The sequence below is a fragment of the Serinus canaria genome, chromosome 15, assembly GCF_022539315.1.
Source record: "Serinus canaria isolate serCan28SL12 chromosome 15, serCan2020, whole genome shotgun sequence".
Taxonomy (NCBI): domain Eukaryota; kingdom Metazoa; phylum Chordata; class Aves; order Passeriformes; family Fringillidae; genus Serinus; species Serinus canaria.
The window spans coordinates 10,862,346-10,887,088 of NC_066329.1; the positions used below are offsets into that span (position 1 = coordinate 10,862,346).

General features: G+C 44.9%; 1 protein-coding gene across 6 annotated transcripts in view; it reads left to right on the forward strand.

The window, feature by feature from the left end:
• CLIP1 (CAP-Gly domain containing linker protein 1) overlaps window positions 1–24,026 on the forward strand; it is a 61,868-nt gene extending 37,842 nt beyond the window's left edge. For 4 of the 6 annotated variants that reach the window (XM_030233228.2, XM_030233229.2, XM_030233230.2 and 1 more), the window contains 13 exons: window positions 845–961; window positions 1,857–1,914; window positions 2,146–2,229; window positions 2,823–2,979; window positions 3,555–3,720; window positions 3,810–4,025; window positions 8,407–8,544; window positions 9,643–9,749; window positions 12,458–12,581; window positions 16,470–16,522; window positions 21,114–21,231; window positions 21,475–21,634; window positions 21,748–22,209. In XM_030233228.2, coding sequence (XP_030089088.2) covers window positions 845–961; window positions 1,857–1,914; window positions 2,146–2,229; window positions 2,823–2,979; window positions 3,555–3,720; window positions 3,810–4,025; window positions 8,407–8,544; window positions 9,643–9,749; window positions 12,458–12,581; window positions 16,470–16,522; window positions 21,114–21,231; window positions 21,475–21,634; window positions 21,748–21,800 — 1,551 coding nt within the window. In that variant the 3' untranslated portion in view covers window positions 21,801–22,209. Of the gene's footprint in view, window positions 1–844; window positions 962–1,856; window positions 1,915–2,145; window positions 2,230–2,822; window positions 2,980–3,554; window positions 3,721–3,809; window positions 4,026–8,406; window positions 8,545–9,642; window positions 9,750–12,457; window positions 12,582–16,469; window positions 16,523–21,113; window positions 21,232–21,474; window positions 21,635–21,747; window positions 22,210–22,536; window positions 22,543–22,653; window positions 22,779–23,383 lie in introns of those variants that run through there. The other 2 variants (XM_050980422.1, XM_050980421.1) reach the window with 2 other exon arrangements.
• The last annotated feature ends 717 nt before the right edge of the window (window positions 24,027–24,743 follow it).

Consider the following 24,743-nt stretch of genomic DNA (forward strand, 5'->3'; position numbering starts at 1 on the left):
TGGGAGAAGGGTCCACACACCCTGAGGCTTTAACCTTTGGGGATAGACACAGGGACATGGGACTCCGTGGGGAAATCCTTCCTTCATTACCTTTCCCCTTCTCTGACAAGGTGATGGGAGAGGCTTTTAAAACAAAAGAAAGCATAGAAAATCCTGGTGGAACTTCTCCTTAGGCCAAGGATCTGCAAGGATGTTTTTGGCACTGTTTGACAGCACTTTGGAGCCACTGACTGCAACTTGGTGCCAGATTTTCCTTGGGTTTGGATAAAACACCTCTGTAAAGCTGATGGCAGTAAAGACTAGTGGGGAAATAACTGGAAAAAGCTTTCCTGAACTCTTCACAGGTGGTTCCAAGATAGCCAGTTTTTACCTTTGACTCTTTTTTGAGGCCACACTGGATTTCTGCACTGGGTGTGGTACAGAGATTCCCTCCCTGTGTGTGGGTATTGATCTGATCAGCCAATTGAAGCACAAATCAATCAGTTCAAATAATGAGAACAATAAAGAACTAAAAGTACTGATTGAACCAATGCTGAAACTTTGTGAGTGTATTCAAAAAAGTCTGCTATTAAATAATGTATTCACAATTAATGCCAAAAGAACTAAATTCTAATTATTTCAAATCTATTCCAAGATGCAATTAGTGCTGTGATGTATGTAGTCATCAGTGGAAATCAACTTCACTCAGTTAACCCATCATGATTTTTTCTTATTTTTTTTTTATTTTTCATCTTAGAGGTATTTTAATTATTACAGTTATTTCTTTCAGAGTCACCTTTTAATTTTCCTAATTTTTCATTCATGTTTCTCATTTTATTTTACTCCATTTCATCACCTTTGTTAGGCCAGTAATCTGGCCAAAGAACTGCAGGGCAAAGAGCAAAAGCTTCTTGACTATGAGAAAAACTTGAGTGCAGTAAATCAAGTTAAAGATTCTTTGGAAAAGGAACTTCAAGTTTTGGTGAGTAATACCCCAAAATTTTGACTTTACTCTTTGGATTTTGGGTTTGATGGTGAGAGTGTAATGGCAGTCTGTGGATCAGCTCTGAGCAAAGCCTTCCAAAGGTGTTTTACTCCTGGAAAAAATGGGAAGGGTTCATGGCTAATGGCATCTGTCTCAGAGTAAAAAGAGCATTTCACCTCAGTCCTGGGTTATCAGGTGTTTTGTCTAAATAGAACTCATCTATTTATGGGTTGCAGATAAAATTAAACCAAATCAAAAGCAGCAGCAGTTTAAATTTAGACAGCTCATTAAGGAACACTTAATGGCCCTTTATTGTAGCTGTTGTGCCAATTAATGCTTGCTACACACTTCTTACAAATGGTTTTGAAAGACATTTCTCATTTAAATAAATTTCCAAATACTGTCTTGTTGGGGGGAGTTTCCCTGAGGAACTACACTGGCATTAGTAACAAAACAATGGGATTTTTGGTCTTTCCATGGCCAATAGTAAATATTCAAACTTGGTGGAAGAGCCTCACTTGCCTTCCTGAAAATTCTCCCTTTTCTTCATTGTCTGGCCTCAATTCCTGCTGGTAAAGCTGGAGAACACTGGTAGGAGATGGCTCACAGGGCTGCAGTGTCCCCTGGGCTGCCTGGAAGCAGCAGGGATAGAAACCCCAAATTCTTGTTTCCCACCCTGGAATCAGCTGATGGAGGAGTTGCTTTAAATGCTGAGGGAGTTGCAGCCAAGGCAAGGGAAGATCTGTGCTAAGCTGTAACCCAAAAACTTGAGATCTCTTTATGATAGGAGCAAAGATTGTTCTCTTTGTACGTGAAAATACCAAATATAAATTCAGTGGTTGAATTGTACTGTTATACCAAGCCTTACCTTAAGTTTTTATCAATTTTTCAGAAAGAAAAATTTACTAGTGCAGCTGATGAAGCAGAGAATGTTCAACAAGCTATGCAAGGTATGTGCTGCTAAAATAAACAGAGAATTAAAAAGCTGCAGAAATTAAATGCCAACAAAATGGCTTTTTTAACACTTTCAATCTCATAGCTGATGTCACAGCAGTTTCAGGGGCTGAGGAAAGGACAGAATTATTTGTAGCCTCTCTGAAGGGCAGCATACCTTGCAAGTAGGTAGAATTGTCTACATTTAAGTAGTTACTAACTTTGTTCTCCACATTTTACTTGCCTAGAAACGGTGAAGAAGCTGAACCAAAAAGAAGAGCAGTTTGCACTCATGTCTTCAGAACTGGAGCAGCTCAAGTCTAGTTTGACTGGTAAGGAAGGGGTGAAATGGAATGTTCTGGAAATGCACCAGCTCTGTGCTCCGTAGCCTGTAGGAGGCTTTGCTGTTCCTTTCATCTCTTCACAGCTCTGTAAAACCAGTGCAGGGGGATTTGTGCCCTGAAGCAAACCTTGCCTGGTGGTGGTGCCACAGGAGAAGTGATCCCAAGGCTGCCCTTGCCCTGGCAGTGCCTGCCCTGCCCTGAGGCATTTTTTTACTGGAGCTCTGTGTTCCCTTCCTTGTTCATTTTCTGCTGCTGTGCTGAACAGCTGATGAGTGCTTTCACCTGCAAGACCTGCAGGTCTCTCCCTCCATTGCCTTCTTCCCCTCTGAGACAGCAGAACTTGTACCAACATCTCATGGCCTGGAGTGAATCACTTCTGAAAGCAACTGCTCTTTGCTGAAGAGCCCTTAACCCTCTGCTGCAGTTACCAGTTCAATCAATCATCATTTTTCCTTTGAAAGGGGTGATCTGTGAAGTCTGGAGCATCAGTATTGCTGGTTTTAGTTCTTTACACTTCTCCAGCTGTTCTTTGCATACCCTTCCTCTAGAATTTACAGTTTAACCACCTTTGTTTTGCTCAGAGATGGAGAGGAAGCTGAGGGAGAGAGAAGAGAGGGAGCAGCAGCTGATGGAAGCAAAAGCCAAACTTGAAAATGACATTGCAGAGATCATGAAGTCATCAGGAGACAGCTCTGCCCAGCTCACAAGAATGAACGATGAGCTGAGGTTAAAAGAAAGGTATTTCATCACTGCCAGAGCATTGTCACATCACATCTCCACTCCCACACTCCCAGCTTCTCATTTTATTTTTCTGTAAATATCTGAACAAGATGCTCCTGAGTGTCACATTGATATGACAAGGGAGCTTATTCTAGCAAACTAAATCAATCAACACAATCTCCTGGGAGTGATGGAAGAGCATCCAACACTGATAATTCCAAAATTCTTACATAACGTGCTTCTTATTGCCTGCAGTAAATGACCTCTTGAATAATCCAGACTGTTTTGTGATTGTGCTTCATGATTATTTGATTAACTGATAAACTCAGTTTATTTAGATATGTAAAAGACTTGGGTCACATTTTTGTGAGAGAAAATGTGAGGGATTTTTCCCAAGAAAAAATTGTATGCACAATACTGGGGGGAATATAACTTGGTCTTCCCTGTTTAGCAGAACTCGATCTGTTAAACAGTGAAATCTCTTTCTAAATGCTTGGTCAGAATATAGAACTTCAGCACAATCTTGGCTCTTTCATCTCTGTGCTTGTGGTGCTGTCAGCAAAAAGTGATGTTCTTTCATTTGGTCTTTGCAGGCAGTTGGAGCAAATACAACTTGAGCTCACAAAAGCGAATGAAAAGGCTGCTCAGCTTGAGGAAAACGTGGAGCAGACAACACAGAAAGCTGAGCAGAGTCAGCAGGAGACTCTCAAGATTCATCAAGCAGAACTGAAAACTCTACAGGATCATTTAGCAGACATGGTAAGAACAATTTTAAAAGCACTAAAACTGTGCAGAAAAATGGTCCCAGTGCTGCTTGAACTGTGTTTTACTGTCTTGCCTTCCACCAGAAAAAGCAGATTGAGAGCAGCCAACATCAGTACAAAGATCTTCAGGCAAAGCATGAAAAAGAAATTTCTGAGCTGGTGGCTAAACATGATGCAGATATCCAAGGGTTTAAGCAGAACCTGCTGGATGCAGAAGAGGCACTGAAAAGTGCCCAGAAGAAAAACAGCGAGCTGGAGGCACAGGCTGAGGAGCTGCAGAAACAAGCAGAGCAGGCCAGAGTAAGTGGCTTTTGTCACTCTGCAAGTGACTTTAAACTTTAATTTTCTGTCTCAGCGACTCGTTTTCTCTCTGCTTCAACCTTTCATAGCCAGATTTTTGTAGTTTTTCTGTTATGAACTTTCCCAGGGTATGTGGATATGGGTTAGGGAGGAGGAGCCCACAGGACAAAGTTGTTGTTAGTTCTTCTCTGTTACACAAGAGTTGATGAGATACAGTTCTTTAATATCAGTTAACATTTTATGTTCATAGATCTGGCTCAGCACAGCCAGTTGGAGCCAGATGTCATTCCCTGGTTTTTTATATGCTTGGATTTTAAGATGCATTGTGAACTACTTCATTTAGAAGTGCTGCACACCTTTTATTTGCAGTATGTTCTGCAGCTATTCAGTGTGTAGCTTGCATTAGCAATTTTAATTTTTCCTCCTGTTTCTTTGACTTTATTGCTTGCTTTCATGCCTCAGCAATTATTTGCTATAATCTTTGCTGTAGGATTTAGCAAATTATTCTGTGTATAAATTGACACACAATGTTGACAGCACTGCTGTGGTGTTTTGCATTTCAGGGATCATGACACCATATTTTTTAGAAAATCATGAGGAGTTGAAACTGAGAATTGGAAGTCAGTTTCTAATAGAACTCCTTGCATTTTAATTCACTTAGAGTCTTGTGAAATCATTCTGTGGCTCTTCTTTTGAACAATTTACAGTCAGTCAATTTATTGAGAGTACTTTTAAAAATGACATGAAATTTTGGCTTTAAACCATGATCATTTTAATATTATTTAGCCACTAAAAACTTTTGTGAATGATGCGTGTTCTGTAATGTAACAGGGGTGTCTGTCAGCAGCCGAGTTCAAACAGGCTCTGTGTGTCAGTGTATACACTTTTAAAACTTAAATTAAGTTGCTCTATTTGCCCTTAAAGCACATTTCTCATTTGTCTGCTTGACTTGATTTTTGTTTTCCCTTCTCCCCGACTTTATTTCTTTAGTCCTTAAGCTCTGTGTTAGCCTCATCCAGAAAAGAAATCCAACAAATGTCAGACAAGATGAGGGCTTTGATATCAGAAAAAGAGACTTTGGCACAGGAGGGGAATACTTTAAAATTAGAGAGAGGTCCCTTGTTATCAAAACTTAAAGAATTGGAATCAAAGATTTCGTTAATGCAACAAGACCAAGAGGAACTGAAGGCAGAAAATAAACGAATCCTAAAGGAGAAGGAAGAAGCTGAGGCCAAAAGCCAGCAGGAGAGCACAGAAAAGGGAGCACTGGCTTCTGAGAAAAGCAAATTACTCTCTGAACTCGAGGCAGTGCAGGCAAAGCTATTGAAGGCAGCTCAGGAAAATGAGGCTCTCCAGTCCTTGGAGTTAACCTTGTTCCAAAAGCTGGAGGAACTTCAGGCCAGCAAAGATGCCACGGATGTGGCGTGTCAGAAACATGTCAAAGAATGGGAAGAGCTGGAGAGTTATCAGAAGAGACTTTTGGAAGAGAAAGATGCAGTTCTGAAAGACAAAGATGATGTTATCCAGAAGCTGGGAAGTTCTTGTGAGGCCCTGGCCAGAGACCAAAGGGAGCTCCAGCAACAAGTGTCAGCTCTGGCTGCAGAGAGAGTGTCAGCCCTAGGGGAGCTCTTGGCTCTTCAAGACAGACACAAAGCCCTGGAAGAGGAGCTGGGCAGGGTCTTGACAGGCCTGCAGGAGGAGAAGGAGATGCTCCTCAAAGGCACAGAAAAGCTGCAAGTGAGTTTAGACAAGGCAGTCAGTGAAAACCAAGGGTTAAAAGTGAGAGAAGGGGAGATGCAAGCCCAGCTCACCAAAGCAATGAAAGACACAGCAGAGCTGCAGAATTCCCTCGAGAGCCTCACTTGTCTCCTTGAGGAAATGAAAGCCTCAAGAGACACACTCAGTTTGGAATGTAATCACTTACATCAAGAGAAAGAGGCTCTTTCTTCATCAGAACAAAGGCTTTTGGCTGAAAGGGAGCAACTTCTCAATGAAAATAAGGCAACTGCTGAGAAGCTTGTGAAGGCCTCAGCATATGCTGAGCTTTGTGAGAGAATCTGCACTGAGAAAATGAACGAGCTCGCCTTGGAGAAGGAGTCTGTCCTTCAGAAGTTGTTGCAGTTTGAAGAGCACAATGAGGCTCTTCTCCAAGAGAGGAAGGAACTGGAGACAAAATACTTGGAGCTTCTTGATGAAAACAAGTCTTGTGCACAGGCAGTGTCTGATCTGAAGAGGGAACGTGAGCTGGACCTCTTGTCCAGGAATGCTCTGGCTGAAGAGAGTGCCACACTCCGAGATTCCATTGAAGCCCTGAAGGGAGAGCTCAGTAAGAAGACTGTGGAAAATCAAGAGTTATTGGTCTGTAAATGTGACCTTTCCAATCTTCTGAAGAAGGCCCAGGATGCCAAAAGAGCATTAGAAGGTGAGCTGGCAGCTGCATCACACACCAAGCAGGTCTTGTCGTCTTCCTTGGACACCTGCTCCTTTGCCAGGGAAATGCTGACCAGGGAGAGGGATGAGCTGCAGGAGGAGTGTCAGAAATTAAACAGAGAGGTTGCTCTTGTGAAAGAATCCTTAACCTTGGAAAAGGAAGCTCGAAAACTGGACGAGAAATCATTTCTGTTGGGGCGAACAGAATTTCAAAGGAATATCTGCTGCTTGGAGAAGGAGCTAGAAAAGCTGAGAGAGAAAAACAAAGTTCTGGCTGAGAAAACACTTTTCATTGAGGAGAAAGAAAAATGTGAAATGAAACTGGTGGAAATAATGAGAGAGGAACAAGTCATCTGTGCAGAGAAAGAGCATGTCACTGCCAACATGAAGCGACTGAAGAGCAACTTTGCTTCCGTGTCCAAAACAGCAGCAGAGTTCCGGGGCGTGCACAGCGGCATCGCCAGGAAGATGGATGTGCTGGAGCACGAGATGGAGCTGATGGAGAAGGAGGGAGCTGAGTACCTCCAGGACCTGGAGATCCTGAGGAATGAGCAGAAAAATCTGCTCCTCAGTCAGGAGGGACTAGTGAAGGAGAAGGGGATAATCTTCCGGGATTATTACAGACTGTATAAGGAGGTTAAACTTTTAGAACAAACTAACAGTGACCTCTCAGGCAAATTGTTGGAGTCTCAGGGCCAAAATCAGATGCTGCAGGAGCAAATGAACAATCTGATTTTGAAAGTAAAAGAAATTGAGACTCTCCAGGCCCAAGCAGTAGTACAGAAACCAGAGGTATTGAAATTCATAGTTAAAAGTCAAGTCTGGGGCTGGTTCTACTAATCCTGAGCACTAACCCTGGTGTCCTGTCTGCACCTCACTGCACACTCAGCACTTCATAACACACTGCAGTTGTGGGCTCTCTCAGATGGTATCTGGGGGTTGTTGCAAGTTGCAACTGTGAGTCTAAAAGACACTTTTTTTTTTTTTTTAATATTTTTAACTACAAAAGCCTCTATTGTTGCTGAATGTTGCTAGAAAACAACATAAACTGTGAATAAAAGGAAGTTGTGTTCCCTTAATCTGGGAGGAGATGTTGAGCAGCTCCTTCTGATGAAGGACGGCAACATAAAATTTAAAGTATTGATAAAGTTTTAAATTGGATCTTTGTGCAATTTTATGTGCAATTACAGCAAACTTGAGTTTTTATGTGCAATTATACCAATCTGAGTTACTGCAAAAGAATATGAAAGAATGTGCTGCTTCTGTAAATGTAATTGGATAAAAGCAGTGTGAGAGAAAGGGGAAGATGTTAAAAATTCTGGTGTTCTTTTTATTCACAGAAGTGTTTTGTATTCACCACCAACAAATTCTTTATAAAATACTTTGATTTTCGGTTTGTGTGGCTTGAAGCCCAGAAAACCACATTGAATGCAAATTGGAATGAGGAGATCCTATAGATTACACCTGCCTAAGTATTTTAATATCATTGTGAAGTATTTCCTTTATGAGGCCATAATGAACAACACTGAAATAATGCAATAATTGGCTTTATCTATAATTCCATTATTTTCCAAAGATTTGAGGTTTTGTAATTCCATATTTCTGAAAATATGCCAGGCTGTTGGAAGTGAATATATGTTGAGTTACCACTGCCTAAAGAGGTGAGAGATCTGAGAGCAATCACAGTGGTGGTCATGAAAAATCCAGGAATTAAAATTCCTCAGATGTGACATGAGCATGGGCTTATAATCTGTTTCTGCATAGAACTGAATCTTCAGTTCATTTTATACTTTATGCAGCTCCAAAATGCAAATCAGTTCCTAGTTTAAGTCCTTACTTACCTGGGAAGCAGCTGACAAACCACAGAGCTGTGCATAAAGTATTGGTCTTTTGCTGTCAGAGTTCCTGTTGGGAATAACTGGGTTTTTTTCCCACCTCCCTTTATATCCAGGTGGCCAAACTGGCAGAAGATGTTTTCCAGGCAGTGGAGCAGGTGACCAAGGAGAAGGATGCTATTCACAAAGAGAAGATTGAAACTTTGGCCTCTTTGGAGAACTCAAGACAGACAAACCAGAAGCTGCAGAATGAAGTAATCACATTAAATGCTCTTCTGTGAAAAGTTTTGCCTGCTTTGTGATAGCAACTGTTGAATTACAGAGAATTGAAATAGGCAGGAGAGGATTCTGTCATTTTCCCACTGAAAAATTACAGGATGAGCACAGAGTGATGGAAAATGCACATGGTTTTCTGGTCATGGTCATTCTGTATTTTGCACGTGGTGTCAGTCCAAGGTGCAACAGTTCCCCTTGGGATCTGTGTCCTGTCCATGTCTTCCCAGCACTCTGTGCTGCCCCAGGGCCTGAGGAAGGGGATCAGCCTTTGCTGTTCTGCACTGCCAGAGCCCTGGGGGTGAGCAGCTGGGCTGCCCCCGCTGCTGAATGGGGGCGATTCCAGCGGGATCTGCCAGTGTGGAATTAGAATTGGTGACGTTCGTGTGGGAGGGGTTCCCTTCCTGGATTAAAAAAATCCACAGGGTCCTGCAATGCCATGAGAATGGCTGCAGATTATCTGTTATGTAATAAATACACTCTGTGGTGCATGAAAACAAATCAGCTCCATCAGCTGCTGCTGTTTCTGTGGGGGACACAGCTCAGGAAATCCATGCCCAGCACTCTGTCCCATGCAGCAAAATCTCTGCAAGGAATTCACTTCCTGGGGCTGCAGGCACAGCATTCAGCCCTCCTGACTCTCAGAAAATAAGGTATGGAAAAGCAGAATTCATGAGTTATCTTAGAGGAATAAAGATCAAAGGGACAGCTGGTTTTAGCAACAAGCTCTGCATTTAAAAAACAAATAGTGCTCAGAGTGCTGCAGCAGTTAATGGAGGTGCTTTGGGCTTTACCTTGGGGTGTTGGCCCCACATTCCTGGGAACTGCTCTCCAGTGGGCTTGGGATTCTTTGTGCTGCTCTGTTTGAATGCAGAGGTCTTGTAACATCTGTTATTGGACAAACACATCAGTCCAGGCAGGCTGGGTTAATTTGGGGGCTAAAGATCTATCTGTCTGTCTATCTATCTATCTATCTAAAGATAGAAAATGGAAGAGCTCAAGCCTCCATTTGGCTGAGGGCTGTTTCCTGAGAGCTGTGTGGTTTCATTGGTGTAATGAGGGTTTTTTTCCTCTTTAAGTTGGACATGCTTAAACAAAACAACCTGAAAAATGAAGAGGAACTTAATAAGTCAAAAGAGCTTCTGAATCTGGAGAACAAGAAAGTGGAAGAACTTAAAAAGGAATTGTAAGTATTTCACTTTTAAATCTGTTCATTTCTGTGGGTACATTTCCTTTTTTTTTTTTTTTTTAAATTGTCTTTCAGCACCTTTCTGGTATCCTGACTTATAAAGCAGATATTGGGTCAAAATTGTTTGCCAAATGTTTGGCATGTGCAAAACTTGCCATGAGAATGTTGCTACTAAATTGCTGAAGGGAATTAAAGCAAATCCTTGGAGAATAGTTTGAAACAATTTGTTTGTTGGAGGGTTCTGCCACCCAAGGGCACGAGATAATATTAAAATCTTTATTAGAAGAGAATTTTGATTTAATTACAAGAACACTTGGAGTTTTAGGTGGTTTTGCTCATAGAAACTTGACTCTGCTTTTATTTTTCATCAATGGCTTTGTGAAGTTTGTTTCTGTGGCCCCATTGTGTATTTATTTCCTAAATGGTGTAAGCCAAATCTTACATATGGGATATAAAACTTGAGCTAATTGTTCTTTATTTGAGCTGCTTCATTGAAAACCAACATTTGACATAGTAGAGGCCCACAGTGTGTAACACTGGCCACAGACAAATGAACTGAAAGCATTTCAAATCATGAAATTTGCACTGTGGAATTTCATTGCAGCAAAGCTGCTGCTCTGCCACAGGGAATAAAGATCCCAAGTCTTGCTGCCCTGCAGGGGCTGCCCATCCCCAGCTCTCAGAGGTGTTGTGCATTAAATCACAAATCACTTTCCACCTGTGCTCCCAGAGGAATTTCTTGGCTCATGGAGTGAACTGGAATCTTGCTGACAGCTTAAGAGCAGCTCTGACTAATTATTATTATTATTATTGTAGTTCCATTTGTCATTTTGTGACAGCTCTGTGGTGACACCAGGGCACAGGGGCCACCAGCTCACAGAATTCAGTGTCTGACTGTGGCTTTGGAAAACCTGGGGCCTTGCACAGACCCCTTTGAGAAAGGCAGGATTTCTTTGCAGGAGCAATTCCTGCCTGAGTGCTCGTGGGAAATGACACAGGAAATGTCTGCTGGTGGCTCTGATGCTGGAACAGCAAGGGAGACTCTGATAGAGTGGAAAGGCAGCAGATCCTGGGCTGTGATTTGCCAGGCAGGAATTATTTATAGGAGATGCTGCCTTGAAAATCTCCAGCACCACCAGGTGTTCTCAGGACCCTGATCACTCTGAGGGGGTGAATTCTGTTATTTCTTAGATTGAATGTGGCCTCTGATCATCAGAGCTGAGACCATGGGAGAAAGGGAAGCTTGTCTGATTTTTAATTGATCTTTGCTAGTTGTTTTGTGTGTTGCCCTTTTAATTACAGTAAGAATTAGCTTGGTGACAGGGATTCCTGAGCAGCAGGGTGTGGGCACAGCTCAGGGGGAGCTGGGTGACGTGAGGGGTGAGGAGGACAGAGGGAATGTGCTGCCTTTGAAACAGGGACAGGGACAAGTGTCCTCTGGAGAAGGCTGGGCTGAGGGAAAGCTGCAGTGCCTGTGGCTGCTCCCAGGGCCATCCCTTGGGAATTCCTTGCAACGAACATGGGAGCATTTCAGTGACCCCAGTACTGGGTGTGGGGTTTTTAACACCCTAAATAATCTGTGCCTTAATGCCAGAAGAAAGAGGAGGAGGAGGAGATAGTGCTGCACCTCAGTAAGGAATCAGGGATAGAAATCGGTGTGTTCCTGCTCAGCAGGAGTCACTGTGAGAGGTGGGAGCAGTTTGCTCCAGTCCAGGGGGATCAGGAGTTTGCCAGGGTGAGACCAGGTAGAAGGAATGGTTGAAAAATCAAAGTCCCATGAGATGCTGAACTGAAATCAGACTTTTGTCTAAATATGCCCAGTAAGAGACAACAGATCCTTGTATTTTGAAGTGTTTGAATAAGTTTGTGACGTAAGGGTTCTTCCACTTCCCACAGTTATAAAAGTATTTTTAATATTCCAGTCAGGGTTTAGGTCTGTAGTATTGGCACACAGGAGTACTGCATCTCCTTTTTTAAAAAACAAAAGAGTAATAAAAATTACTATTAGTGAAATTAAGGGTATCTTTTGTGCTTTTTGAAAGATGTCAAATCTTAAAGATTTTCTGTTAGTCACTCATGTTTTAGCCAGCATGCTAAATGTTTTTAAAAATTTCTTGCAAATAAACGTATTTTAAGGAAATTGTACTCATTAGTAGCAACACAGGCTGATGAAAGCTGCAAAGCCTTTTTTCCTTCAGCTTTGGTTTTGTCTCATTTGCAGTTTTGTGTCTATTAAAGTAATGGAATAGATGAGGTTTTGCTTCCTGTGATCCTGCACTATTGGATGTCAGACCTGATAGGGAGTAGTCAAATAAGTGGAGCTCAAAGCTGTTTTTTTCTGTTGCCTTTTTTTCCAAGTTTTCTTTCTTTTTTGATGCTTTTAAGCAATTCTGTTTTACCTCTGGCTGCAGAGTTCCCCTCTGTGAGCAGCCCAGGCTGCAGACACCGCCGGCCCTGCTGCCCTGTACAAATCCCAGCCTCGCTGCCCCTGGGAATTCCCGAGTACCTGCAGCACTGGCAGGGCAGGGCTTCGTGTAGCTCAGGGTTCATCCCATCCCCGTGTCCCCGGGGTTGTCACCGCTGTTCCCGATCCCCCAGCCACGTGACCCTGATGTATTTTTCCAAGCTGTGAAGCCGCCTCTCTCCCCCGGTTTTCCCTCGCCTCTCCCGTTCCTATGGTAACGATGCTCTCTGTGTGCTCACAGCGAAGCGCTCAAGCTGGCAGCGGCTCACAAGTCCCAGCAGCTCGAGGCTCTGCAGGAGGAGAACGTGAAACTGGCCGAGGAGCTGGGCAGGAGCAGGGACGAGGTCTCGAGCCACCACCACAAGGTAGAGCGGCCGCCGCGGGCGGGGGGAGCCCCCGGGAGCCCCGGGGAGCCCTGCTGGAAAGGAGGAGAGGTGCTGGGAATGTTCAGAAATAAATTTGGAAGCCACCTGCACGGGGAGGTTGGAAGTGAAGGCTGACAGAAGGTTACATAACCCGGGAAGGAGACTTGGGAAGGCTTGGGAATGAGCAGAAATGAAACGTGCTTTAGCCGAGTGTATTAACAGAGAGTTGCTATTTCTGTCGGGAGTGATTTTGTTACACAACTGTGGAAATGTCCATCCACCACTAAGGAAATGTAGCTTTTTAATTCTTATTCCTGCTCTCGTCACTGAAAACAAAGAGGATTTAGGATGCATTTCAGCATACTGTGTAAAACTATTTGGTTGGACTTGTGTCTGCTCAAACTTCACGCTGTGCTGCAGCCAGGCAGTGGGTCCAGGGAACAGAGCCCCTGCAAGGTGTTTTGCTGGTGGTGCTTAATTTTTTTTACTTTTTACTATTATATCTGAACACGTTGCTGGAATCCTAAAATATGGGCAAGTTACTCAGCTTGTGTCACCGGTACTTGCCAAAAGACAAAACAGATTTACAGCCCCTGATGGAGGGTTTAGTTCTGTGAAGCAGTTCCACTGACAGGCATGCTATGAAGGAATCTTTGTAAGATTGTATCCAAAAGATCCAAAAGCAGGAATGTGGAAGACTGAGGTTTGTGTCCTGCCTTTCTGAGAGAGCTCCTGTGCAGGGAGGGGATCCTTTTCTCTGTCACAGGGCACAGACTCTTCCACCCTGCAACAGGCTCAGTATTTTTAAAGCCAAGAGGCTGATTTTTCCCCAAGGGTCCTGTTTGGAAGTCCTGAGGATGGGTGACCACAGCCCTGGCTAGTTTGTAAATCCCTTTAGCTGCTGGCAGGAGTAATGCTCGGGCTCCTTGGTCCTCAAGAGCCTTTGGAGGTGAGGAGCAGAGTCCCAGACGTGTGGGCTCAGCACTGACTCATTCCCCATCTGAGGAGCAGAGTGGGGAGGGCACATCCCAAACAGCCAGTGGGAGCTGCTCCCCACTCCCACAGGGTTTCCTAAATTATTTCAGAGTCTTTGAGGCAACCTGTTATTTTCAGGGAGAGTTGTAACTTCAGAAGGATTGGGCAGCATGGGTCAAATCTTCCTGCATTTTGTCACCCGGAGTGGCCCTGAGGGAGGGGACCCTGAGCCATGGGCTGGCTGTGTCCGTCCACTCGCTCTGTGGCCTCCCTTGTTTGCAGCTGCCCTCGGGGAGGATTCCTGCTGTGTGCATCCTGCTGGCTGTGGATCTGTCAGCAGGGATCCCTCTCACTGCCAGGACAGACAGCTGTAGTGTGGGAAGCACAGGGATGAGTCCAGCACCTCACAGACTGGAATTGTGTCAGCTCAGCCTGTCCTGCCCATGAGGAGATGGCTCCAAGGGCAAGGATCTGGAGGATCTGCTGGAGCTTGGCTGCACAGCCTGTTAGCCTTCTTCAGCCCTTTGTGTTGCACTGTGTCCCCTTCTGAGTCTGGGGAGTGTGGGAATGCTGCCTGTGTGGTATTTGGGCTCTGAGATCTGGTGAGCAGCTCGGCCTCCCAAAAGCCTGGGAGAGGCCTTTGGTGTCCCAGCACCTCCCCTCTCCTGTCACACCACGCTCAGGCACCAGTGGTCACAGGCCTTGGGCTCTCTGGGTTCAGGAAAAATGTCACCTTGAAGATTCCTCCAGTAGAATTTGGAGTGTCCATGGTGGCAGTGAAGGGTTTGCCCAGGAGCTCCCAAAACTCTGGCCAGAGGGGAGGAAAGCAGAGCACAGCAGGGCTCAGGCTGCAGAGGGTCTGTGCAGGTACCTGTGAAATGCATCATGAAGGGGCAAACACAGGCTTGGGAATTTTGAGCTGTTGCTGTGGTAACCACATAAATTCTAACAAATGTGTTGTCAACTGGGTTAGACAATCTGGGGCTGCTTGTGACACACTTTGCAAATTTAATGAATCCTGTGTCATGAATGATTTATCTGGACATCTAAAGGTTAAAGTGTCTCATGCCAAAGATGCTGATGGAGCTTTTCTCTATTGATCCATTAATAATTAGCTGATTGTAATTAATTAAAGAGTCACATTCAGATAGATACTGAGCTCGGGGAACTTTCCTAGCCTCAGATTATTTGTTGTGGTATTTTGGGAGCCTCAGACCTGCTCAGGCATTTGAAGTTCATTGGAGAAGGTGTAGAAATACCCAGCAGCTCACCTGGCCCATCTTTTATTAACAGTGTGCAAGGTCTGCTCCGAGGGTGCTGAGTGTGACTGTAGAGAAATGCCAGTGCTGGCAGAGGACAAGGAATCCAAAAAACCAGCTGGGAAGTGTGATGGGCAGGAGATGAGTCCCCTCACTCTGGAGATGTGCAGGGGGAGAGGGGCCTGGAACCCCAGGTGTCAGAGGAAGAGTCTGGAGAAGCTGCAGCTCCCTGGGAGTCCCATTTCTCAGACTTGTCATACTTGTCCCTTTCTGTCAGCAGTCTGTACAGATGTCAGGAGTTCACACAGGCTGCCTTTGGGCAGGGAACAAGACAGAAACTGGGAACCAGGGGCTGCTCTGGTGCTGCTGGTGGAGCTGGGTTTTGACTGGATTTGACCTGCAGGAAAAACTTGGCCATACCCCCATAGTGCCTTGATGCTCTGCTCTCCCATAGTGGTCACTTGCCTCGAGAGACACATCTTGATTTGCTTTAAGAATTAATTTTAGAAAACTCTCTACACCCTTCTGGTATCTATTTTTTGTATCAATAAAGTTTTCTGATTGAGCCCAGTGAAACAATCCTGGTTAATCCCAGACCTGGAGGGTTTAGCAGCACTGCAGCACAGGGAAGGAGAAGGGAACTTGTCAGGAAATGTGGAGGAGATGGCTGCTCTCAGTGAGCTGCATTTAGCTGAGAGCTGGGGGCTGGCAGACACCCTGCCTGCTGAAGGAAACTTGTTTAACACCTTCTGTGCTGAACTTCAGGATCTGCAAAGTGCTGAAAGAACTCCCTGTGTCAGGGACAGGAGCTGTTGTCAGGGCTCTGAGGTTGCCATTATAAATGTATGTGTTCCTGACCTTGAGGATGAACCCTGGAAGCTTGTGAAATCCCACTGGAGCCTGTGCTCAGGGAGTTCTGGTACAGACAGTTCTCAGAGCAGTAATTGCTGGTTTTGGCCTTTGAATAATAAGGAAGGAGGAGATGGTGAAAAAGAATTAATTTGCTTGAAAAATACTTGTTTTCTTAACTATTCTAGAAGATCATTTGCCCCAGTGTTTCTGTGTTGGGCCTTTGCAGTTTTGTTGCTTTGTATTTCCTAGCCCAGTTTAGACCCAAGAACCAACAGCAATAATTTCAGCTGAAGGCTTTGCAGGTTTTAAGGGCTTAAGAGTGGCCTCACTGAGTTACAGGTTCAGGATGAGGTAACAAACACCAGACCAACAGCTTTGGGATCAATAATTCATCTCTGAATAACGGGGTAGTAACAACTCCGGGTCAGTGGTGCAGTGATCCAGCACAGCAAACCCAGCAATTCCCAGTGCTGGGCTGAAAGCAATGGCCAGGCACACAGGGGGTGCTTGGGGGTTGTGGGGGGTCTGTAAATCTCCTTTAACGCTGGTCTCACCTCTGCTGTGTGCACAGGACATGGAAATGCTCATAAAGCACCTCCAGGCCCTCACTAGCTGATGTTTTGGGCACTGAACAGTTTGTGTTTGGGTGCAGGTGCTGTGCCATGCAAATCTGCTGCTTGGAGGATCTGGGGGCTCTGCAGCCTCTCCCACGTTTATTTTATGATAATGATGCTCTGAGATATCACACTAAGGAAACAATCTGTGGTGTATTAACTGAAGTCTGTCTGTACTTGTGTTTTAGCTGGAAGAGGAGAGATCAGTACTCAATAACCAGTTATTAGAGATGAAAAAGAGGTAAGTTGTTCCTGCTGATGTGTATTTAACCCCTCAGTCCTACAGAAATGGAACACAAAAACACTGCCAAGAGCTGTTCTTTTCTGTTGTGTCATGGTTAAAAGTGCTGAGTTGTTGCAGAGATTGAAGCATCCACGTTTGCTTTAGTTCCACACCTCCCACATGGTGCTAATTCTTATTTGCAGTGACCAGTTGAATGTTTGGTTTTAGTCTGCTCTGGAATGTTGGATTGTCCCTCAGTCTGATAAAATGTGTGTGCACAGATCTGACCCGGTGAGCTCCTGAAAAATAATGGACAATAAATACAGTGATGCTGAGGAGGGTTATCAGAGGAAAAGGGGAAAGGGGAAGAAAAGTTACTGAGCACTTGCTGCTCTCATGGTTTCAGGCTGTTGGGTTCCTCATGGGTTATTGCAGTTCATTCAGCACTGCTTTTAAATGCCAGGAGATTTGTCCTGGGTGTCTGGGGCATCCCTTTGTAAACTGCTGCTCAGGGAAAGGTCCCAAGTCATAAATGTGAGTGTCTGCAGTGTGTGCTTGGGAAGCTGATTGGCCCCTGTGCCTGGAGGGCAATGGGGGCTTTCCAAAAGCAGTTACATAAATCCTTAGAGAACAACACAGCTCCCCACGACATCTCAGCTGTTCCAGGAAAAACAAACCAACCCTGCTAAATTTCCTGGATTTATAATGGCCAGAACAAAGAACAGTGAGTGGCTTTGGGTGTTTATGCACATCCTTGGCCACTCAGTATTATCACTGTTCCCCTGCTCATTCCCTGACACTGTTGGGAGGGGGTTGTTGTATCTCCTGCTCTTCCAAAGGCCAGCAGGCACATGGGGTGTTCTCCAAGCCAGTGCTTCCCCAGGGAATGTCAGAGTTGGATCAGCTGAACCTCCAGCCCTAAGCAGCCTCATGAGCTGCATCACCAGCCTGTTACTGAAAGTGTTTGAAAATGTGTTTTCAGTAGTGCAACTCCTGGAAGTCACTTGAGGAGAGAAAGGAGGGAGTGGGCACCAAGTCATTCAATACTTTCAGTAGAGAACAGTTTCAAAGGCAAACTCTTTGTAAGTTCTACAGAGGAAGGTGTGCTCTGATCTTCCTTCTCCTGTTTGACTCTGGGTGAGCTGCCTGAAATAATTCAGACAGTAATTAAATTAGTGAAGTGAATTTTACCATGACTTTACCTTCAGTTGGTTACACTGAGGTGCCCCAGTTTGTGACTGGCTTAATGACATTGCTCAGCAGTGTTGAATAAACTGCAACAGAAGAGAAAATGAGCAGCAGGAACAGCCTGGCTGAGGCAAACTGCAGGCACTGGGGCTCAGAACATGTCAACATGTGGCATCGGTCCTAATGAAAAAGGTTTGGCTGAATAAAGAGCTAATTAGGTAAAAACAATGAGAAAAGTCTCTGAATTCTCCGATTCCACAGAATTTGGTGATGGGAAGATGATAATTCCCTCCTTTTGCCTTAAGAACTCGAGCTGCTGAACAGGAGCCATCTTTGTGTTTCAATTAGGTCAAATCTCTAGGGGTGGTTTTCTCACCTTCCTTCCACCCCAGGAATTCTCTCCCTCAGTTTTGGCATCCCCTTGTATGCAATGCTCCAGTGTGGAGTGCCAGGAGTTTGGTGTGGATGGATCCTGGGGGTTCTGTGTGGCTCAGCTCTGGGGTTCAGTGTGGGTTGCTGTCTGACTGTCTTTGAGCTTCACTGTTTATGGATACTCATCTCATTCCTCTCTCTTCCCTTTCCTGCCCTTGCTTCCCTTGCTATATCTGTGTGTCTTTAATGGTAAGACTCAAGAAAGTCTATCCACGTTACAATAAATAATTTTTTTTTTTTTTTAGTAAAGTTGTTGTACATATTTTGGCTGCCTTTGTCCCTTGGTGTCTTGCTTTTGTTTTGTAAAACACTCAGCTCTATATATATATATATAAAAATAATAAAAAAGTCTATATATTTTTTACCAAAACAGAAAAGGCCCTTGGTGCAAATATTGTTCTTCCTTAAAGTATTTTGCATTTGTACTCCATGTTTCTAACATGTGGTTCTTGTTATCTTGCATTTTTAAAGCTTACCCAGTAGCACTTTAAGGTATTTGCTTCATTCTTAGAATTTCTTATTTTTGTAGTAAGGGAAGAATCTGGGTGATTTTTTTTTCTATTGCTTAACCAAAACAAGCCCCTTTCTCCCACAGCTTCCACACACTGCTCAGAACATAGTTTAAGCTTCTCAAGAAAGTGAAGTTTTAAAATGGCATTTAAATGAAAAAGTCATTTTTGTTGTTTTGATTTCCCCCCTGCTGGTAAGCAGATATTTTGAACTTGAATTGGCAGAAAGAGTTTCAGTTCACTAAATCAATTTTTTTTTCAATAAAATAAATAGTTTCCACAAGATTTTCCTTGCAAGCTCTCCCAGTGCAATTATTTCCCTTTCCCTGTGTGTGACTCCACTGCACACGATGCTCCCAGCATCATCCACTCCAGCAGCAGCCAAGCCTCTGCCTGGAAGTGACCTGTGATCCACACTTAGGGATCAGCACCTTCCCTTGGCTGGAGCTCCTCCAGGTCCAGCCTTTTTGGGTCCCCCACTGGAGCAGCTCCTGGAGAGACTGTCCAGGGGAAGAAACCCCAAAGCTCCAGCACAGGGACCTTCTTCCCCCTTGTTTTCTCCCCTCTTTTCTTCTCTCCTTTCTCTCCCCTTGTGTTTTAGCATTCGAGGCTCCTGTTTTGAGTCTGTAAATATTTTATTTCTATCCTTACAACCTGTTTGCCTTTTCCAACCACCTCAGCGTTGTGCTGGTTGAAGCCAAGCCCGACAAATGGCAAATTCACCACATTTGTGCCAAAAGCATCTGTTTGGTCCCGATCTCTCCATGAAGATCTGACCAAGTGCAAACATTGGCTGAATCACAAGCTCTTGAGCATGGGCTGAGTCACTGGGGTTCCATCTGCCCTTCCCCAGCTGAGTGCACAGCACAGGAATGCTTGGGAGAACTCTCGGGTGCAGCAGAGCTCGTGAGCAGCAACTTCCAGATGTGATTCCCAGATGTCCTCAGGGTTTTCTTCCCAGCAGATCCTGGATTTGCAGCTCTGCTCTGTCGGCAGCACCCTGTGCACTGGTGGCACATCCTTTCCCACACCACCACGTGCCTTTGATCCCTGGGACAAAGCACTGAGCACCACGGGAGAGGCAGAGCCTGGGGAGCCCTGTGGGAGGACACGGAGGTGGCTCTGGGGCTCTGAGTGCTTTGCTGGCTCAGGGTTGGCCAGGGAACCTTTCCATGCCAGTGCCCTTTGGGGTTTCATGAACACTGTAACCTGTATTTGAAGGCAAGATCACACAGTCTGCAAGTTGTTATGTTTCCACTTCTCATTGTAAAAATGTACCAAAACCAAATCAAATTTTGGTTCTTGTTTGGTAGCTGCCTCAGCTTTTCTAAACCCCAGATTCTCCACTTGCTGCTTCCATTCCTGAGTACAATCTGAACAATGAAAGAATTGCATTGATTGTGCTCTCGTTGTTGAGTTTATCTCGAGTGGGTGAGATTTCCTGTGTTTCATGGTCTGGGTATCATGGCTCTCACTAACTGTAGATACCACAGAGATGGAAACTTTGCCATTTGAGCTCGATAGCTGTCCCCTGAGCATCCTCCCACGTGGATGGGCTCTGCTCCTGATCCCTCAGCAGTGCTGGGGAGTGTAGAGCAGTTCAGCGTCCCTGCAGGAGCTCAGAGCTGATGGCAGCACTGCTGCCTGCACTGAAGAGCCAGTTCCTCTTGGAGAGAAGTTAATGGTTTGAAGTCACTTTTCTGTTTCCTTTTTTAACCAAAATCTTTCAGCTTGTAAGGAAATTCATAGCAATGCTCCTCTCATCAGAGGACAGTTACTCACTGTGTGTTCTGTGACCTGTCAGGAAGATCACCAGTGTGAGGGTGTCACAGCAGTAGTGCCTCAAGGTAGGAGCTGTAGGCAGAAGTTGTATCTCTGTTAGATCCACAGAAAATATTGGGAAAACTGGCTATATGTACACAGGAGAGAGTTGTGCCTGCTTTGGAGGATTTCTTTTTAACCCTTCTCCCATGAAGTAAAAGAAATCCCATGTGGTTTGTCCATGTACAGGAAATGATGATGTCACTGAAATTAGTGAGGACCAGCTGATATTTCCAGCCTCATCCATGCTTTGCATGACAACTTGTACAATGAGCTTTGCATGCCTGTTTTGTTGCTTGTTAGTAATTTTCAAGAAGTAACAAAACTCTCAAGTTAGGTTTTGTGGAACATTGTGCAACATGTTTGTTTATCCTGTATCTCCCCAGTCTGTTAACTTGCTCCTTTAAATTCAAATGGATACGGTGCTATGCAGATTCTGGCATGTACTACCTAGGTAAAGTTTTTGCTTTGTTTCCACAGTTGTAACACCTGAAATGCTTGAACATATATAATACCTTAGTCAAGTACTAAATTATAATTTGTTTTTTAAGAACCACTTCTTACAGTAGTTTAATACTTGAAGTTAAATGAAACTACTTTAAGCCACTACAATTACCCATTCATTAGATGACTTCTGGTTTTACTTGGTTTTCTTTTAGAGAATCAACTTTAAAAAAAGAAATTGATGAAGAGAGAGCATCTTTACAGAAATCCATCAATGTTACTAGTGCCTTGATCACACAGAAAGATGAGGAACTGGAAAAACTCAGGCATGAGGTAAATGAGGAATGGATGATTCCTAATTTCAGCTAAGTTGCAGCCAGAGGCTTTGTGTGCTCCTGAAGATTATTTTTCTTTCATGTGGCATAGTTAAACCGTAGGATCTTCAGCTGCCTGTGCTGAGCCAGGTGACTCCTGGCACGTGGTTTTGTGTCTGTTCAGCCCTTGCTTCAAGGGCCCTGGCCTTGGTGCTCTGGCTTGGTGCTGGAAGGTCCAAGTGTTGTCAAACAACTCTTCCAGATCACGGTGCTCCGCGGAGAAAACGCTTCTGCAAAAACCCTGCAGTCAATGGTGAAGTCACTAGAGTCTGACAAACTGAAACTTGAGGAAAAGGTGAAGAACTTGGAGCAGAAACTCAAGGAAAACAACGAGCAGCCTTTAAGTGTAATGAGCCCCTCAGGTAAAGCGAGAGCCACTCCAGTGTCTGTGCCCTCAGAGCCTGTGACATTATTTCTGACTGAGCCATGGCACAGGTGACATTGTACCTTGTTTGTTTTTTTCTTTCCTTTAAAGGTGATGCTGCTACTCTGCTTCAGGAGGAAATTGCAAGAGAGAAGCAGGTATAGGACGTGCACGTGAGCATGCTGAACCAGCAGTGGGGCTGTAGGAGAGGAGAATATTCCAAAGGCAGTTCTTACTGGGTTTTGTCAGTCAGGATTTTAATGGGCAGATTTATCTTGTAGCCCCTCAAGCTTCGGAAGGGAAATGTCAGAGACAGAAAATACTAAATCAAGTGATGAGTGATAGAGAGAAACAAGGGAATGTGAGGAAGCAAGCAGGAAATGAGGGTGACAAGTTGTGCCCTGTCAGAGGTACAGCCCAGCAGGGCACTCAACTGCTCCTTGGCATTCCCAGAGGTTTCTTGGATGTGTGTGAGGAAAAGCTGTGGCCCACCTGAGGCTGGTGCTTGCCATCTTGGAGAAATGGGCTCCCTGAGCTCCTGGGTACCTCTAAGCTCTGCAGTTCTTCCTAGCTGCAGAACTGGACTCAGAACAAGGGTTGGCAGCAATGGAGAAGGAAGGTGCTCAGCTGGCACAGGAAGATGTGATTCAGAGTAGGACAGTCACAGTGACCCTGGAGACCTGTGCCAAGAAATGCCTAGAAAATATGATTGGAATAGAATCACCTTCTGCTCATGATAAAGCCTTTGTTAGATCACAAATGTCAGGCACAGTGATTAAAAAATGTCCTTCCCAGTTGTGCAGCCACCAGAAGTGTCATGAATATACACTAACCACCAATCTTTTTCTGGTTTCTGCTTCCCTGGATTCACCTGCTGATGGCAACCCTTCCTTCCCCCAGGGCGAGGTTGGTCCCATTTCTTCCCTCCCCTGTTAATTTCCCAAGTGTTCCTTGGTTACGCTGGGGGAGGTGCCATCCCCCTGCCCCTCTGACTGTCCTTGTCCTTGGCTCTCCTAGATCGACTTCCTGAATTCAGTGATAGTTGATCTGCAAAGGAGAAACGAAGAATTGAACTTGAAGATACAAAGAATGTGTGAAGCAGCCCTCAATGGCAATGAAGAGGAGATAAATAACTATGACAGGTACAAATCCTAAAGGAAACCTTGGCTCTTGTTCTGGGACCTCTTGGTAGAGCTGCTTGGCAGGTGCACGATGCTCCAGCCTGATCTCAGCTGTCAGGAGGGACAGACAGAGCTTTCCCTGAGTTTAGTGGTTGAATCCAGGGCTCTCTTTACACTGTGGTGTAACTGGGGGTACAAGTGGTGCTCTTTAGTTATCAGTCCTAAACACTGATGTATTGTTACATGTCTGTTGTATGACTTGGTGAATCTGGCCCTTTCCAAGTGCAGAAGAGTCTTTGCTCCCAAGAGGCTGTAGCTGTGTTGGGATGGGAAGAACCAATCCAGAGAAATACAAGTCAAACCTATTTGATGTATCATGACTTCAGCTCTCTTAAGAGAAAAGAGAAACTCTTTTACACGTGTATATTTGCACAAACAGCAGCTTGTTCAGTAAATATTAGAGTGTAGGGGATGGTGGGGGCATTGCAGGTGGTGGAGAAGGGTTTGTATCCTATTTTTGGAGGAGCTCTGTGGCGTTTCCTGAGTCTCAGTAAGCGCAAGCTCCCTGCAGGGCCGTGGGCTTTGCTCCGGTGTGACGGAGGCATTGACTCATGCTGCTCTTGCAGTGAGGAGGAGAGCCTGTCCAAGAAGAAGCCGCGTCTTTTCTGCGACATCTGCGGCTGCTTCGACCTGCACGACACCGAGGACTGTCCGACGCAGGCGCAGGCGCTGGAGGAGCCGCCGCACTCGGCGCACCACGGCAGCCGGCGGGAGGAGCGGCCCTACTGCGACACCTGCGAGGTGTTCGGCCACTGGACGGCCGACTGCAACGACGACGAGACCTTCTGATGGGGGGACAGGGCCCCCGACCTCTGCACCACCAGCAGCCACCTGTGCTGAATGTCAGGACAAGGGACAGTGACCCCCGCTTCCCTGCCCACCTGCTCCAAACTCCTTACAAGCATAAATATTTTGATTTTCCACTAATAAATACCCCCTGTCCCTTTTTAACAAACTTCAGCGAAAGATAAATAAATGATTTAACAAGTGACTTTATGCTGTTTCTTCCCAGGTTCTGGGTTTGTCCTGCCCTTAACAGGAAATGCCCCTGTGCTGTTGGATCTATTGGTGGGAAAACATGTATAGGAATGAAGCACTAGAGTTATATTAAAGCTTATTTAAATACCTTAAAAATATGCTGTTAATTTTCATATTTGCACTAAACCATTTTAAGGCTGAATTTGTACATTTAGATTTTTAAGCTTTTTTTTGACACTGGACTGAGTTGAGAAATATTTCATCTTTATTTTCATTTACTCCTTTGATTGCGATGTCGCTCGGTGCCGTGAGCTCTGGGTTGTGGTTTGGTGTGAAACGTGGAAGTGACACAGGTAAGGAGCTGCTGGGGGTTCTGGAAACCTGAATGCTGTGCACACCTGTGCAAACCTGGAACAGTTTGTGGGCCATCCCTGTTTTGCATTCTTTCAGCTTCTATATAGTGAGTGTGGTGTGTGTGTATATATGCATATATATATAATAAAGTTATATTTTGGAAAAAAAAAAAGTGTTTTCTGCACTTCCATTCAGAGTGTGAGGGGTTCTGCATGGGGACAGACATGCCCAGGGGCTGCACTGTAAATCACGGAATCCATCAGCTGGGAAGAGAGCTCTGAGATCACCAAGTCTGTAACTGAACACCACCTTGTCACCATGCCCAGGGTACTACTGGGTGCCACATCCAGTCCTTACTTATATACCTCCAGGGACAGCGACTCACTCCACTGCCTCCCTGGGCAATATTTAATTACCCTTCTTGTGAAGATTCCTCCTGATGTCCAACCTGGGCCCCTTTTGGTGCAGCTTTAGGCCATTTGCTGTCCCTGTGAGCAGAGCCCGATCCCCCCCAGCTGTCCCCTCCTGGCAGGAGTTGTGCAGAGCCAAAGGGACCCCAGAGCCTCCTTTTCTCCAGGCTGAGCCCCTTTCCAG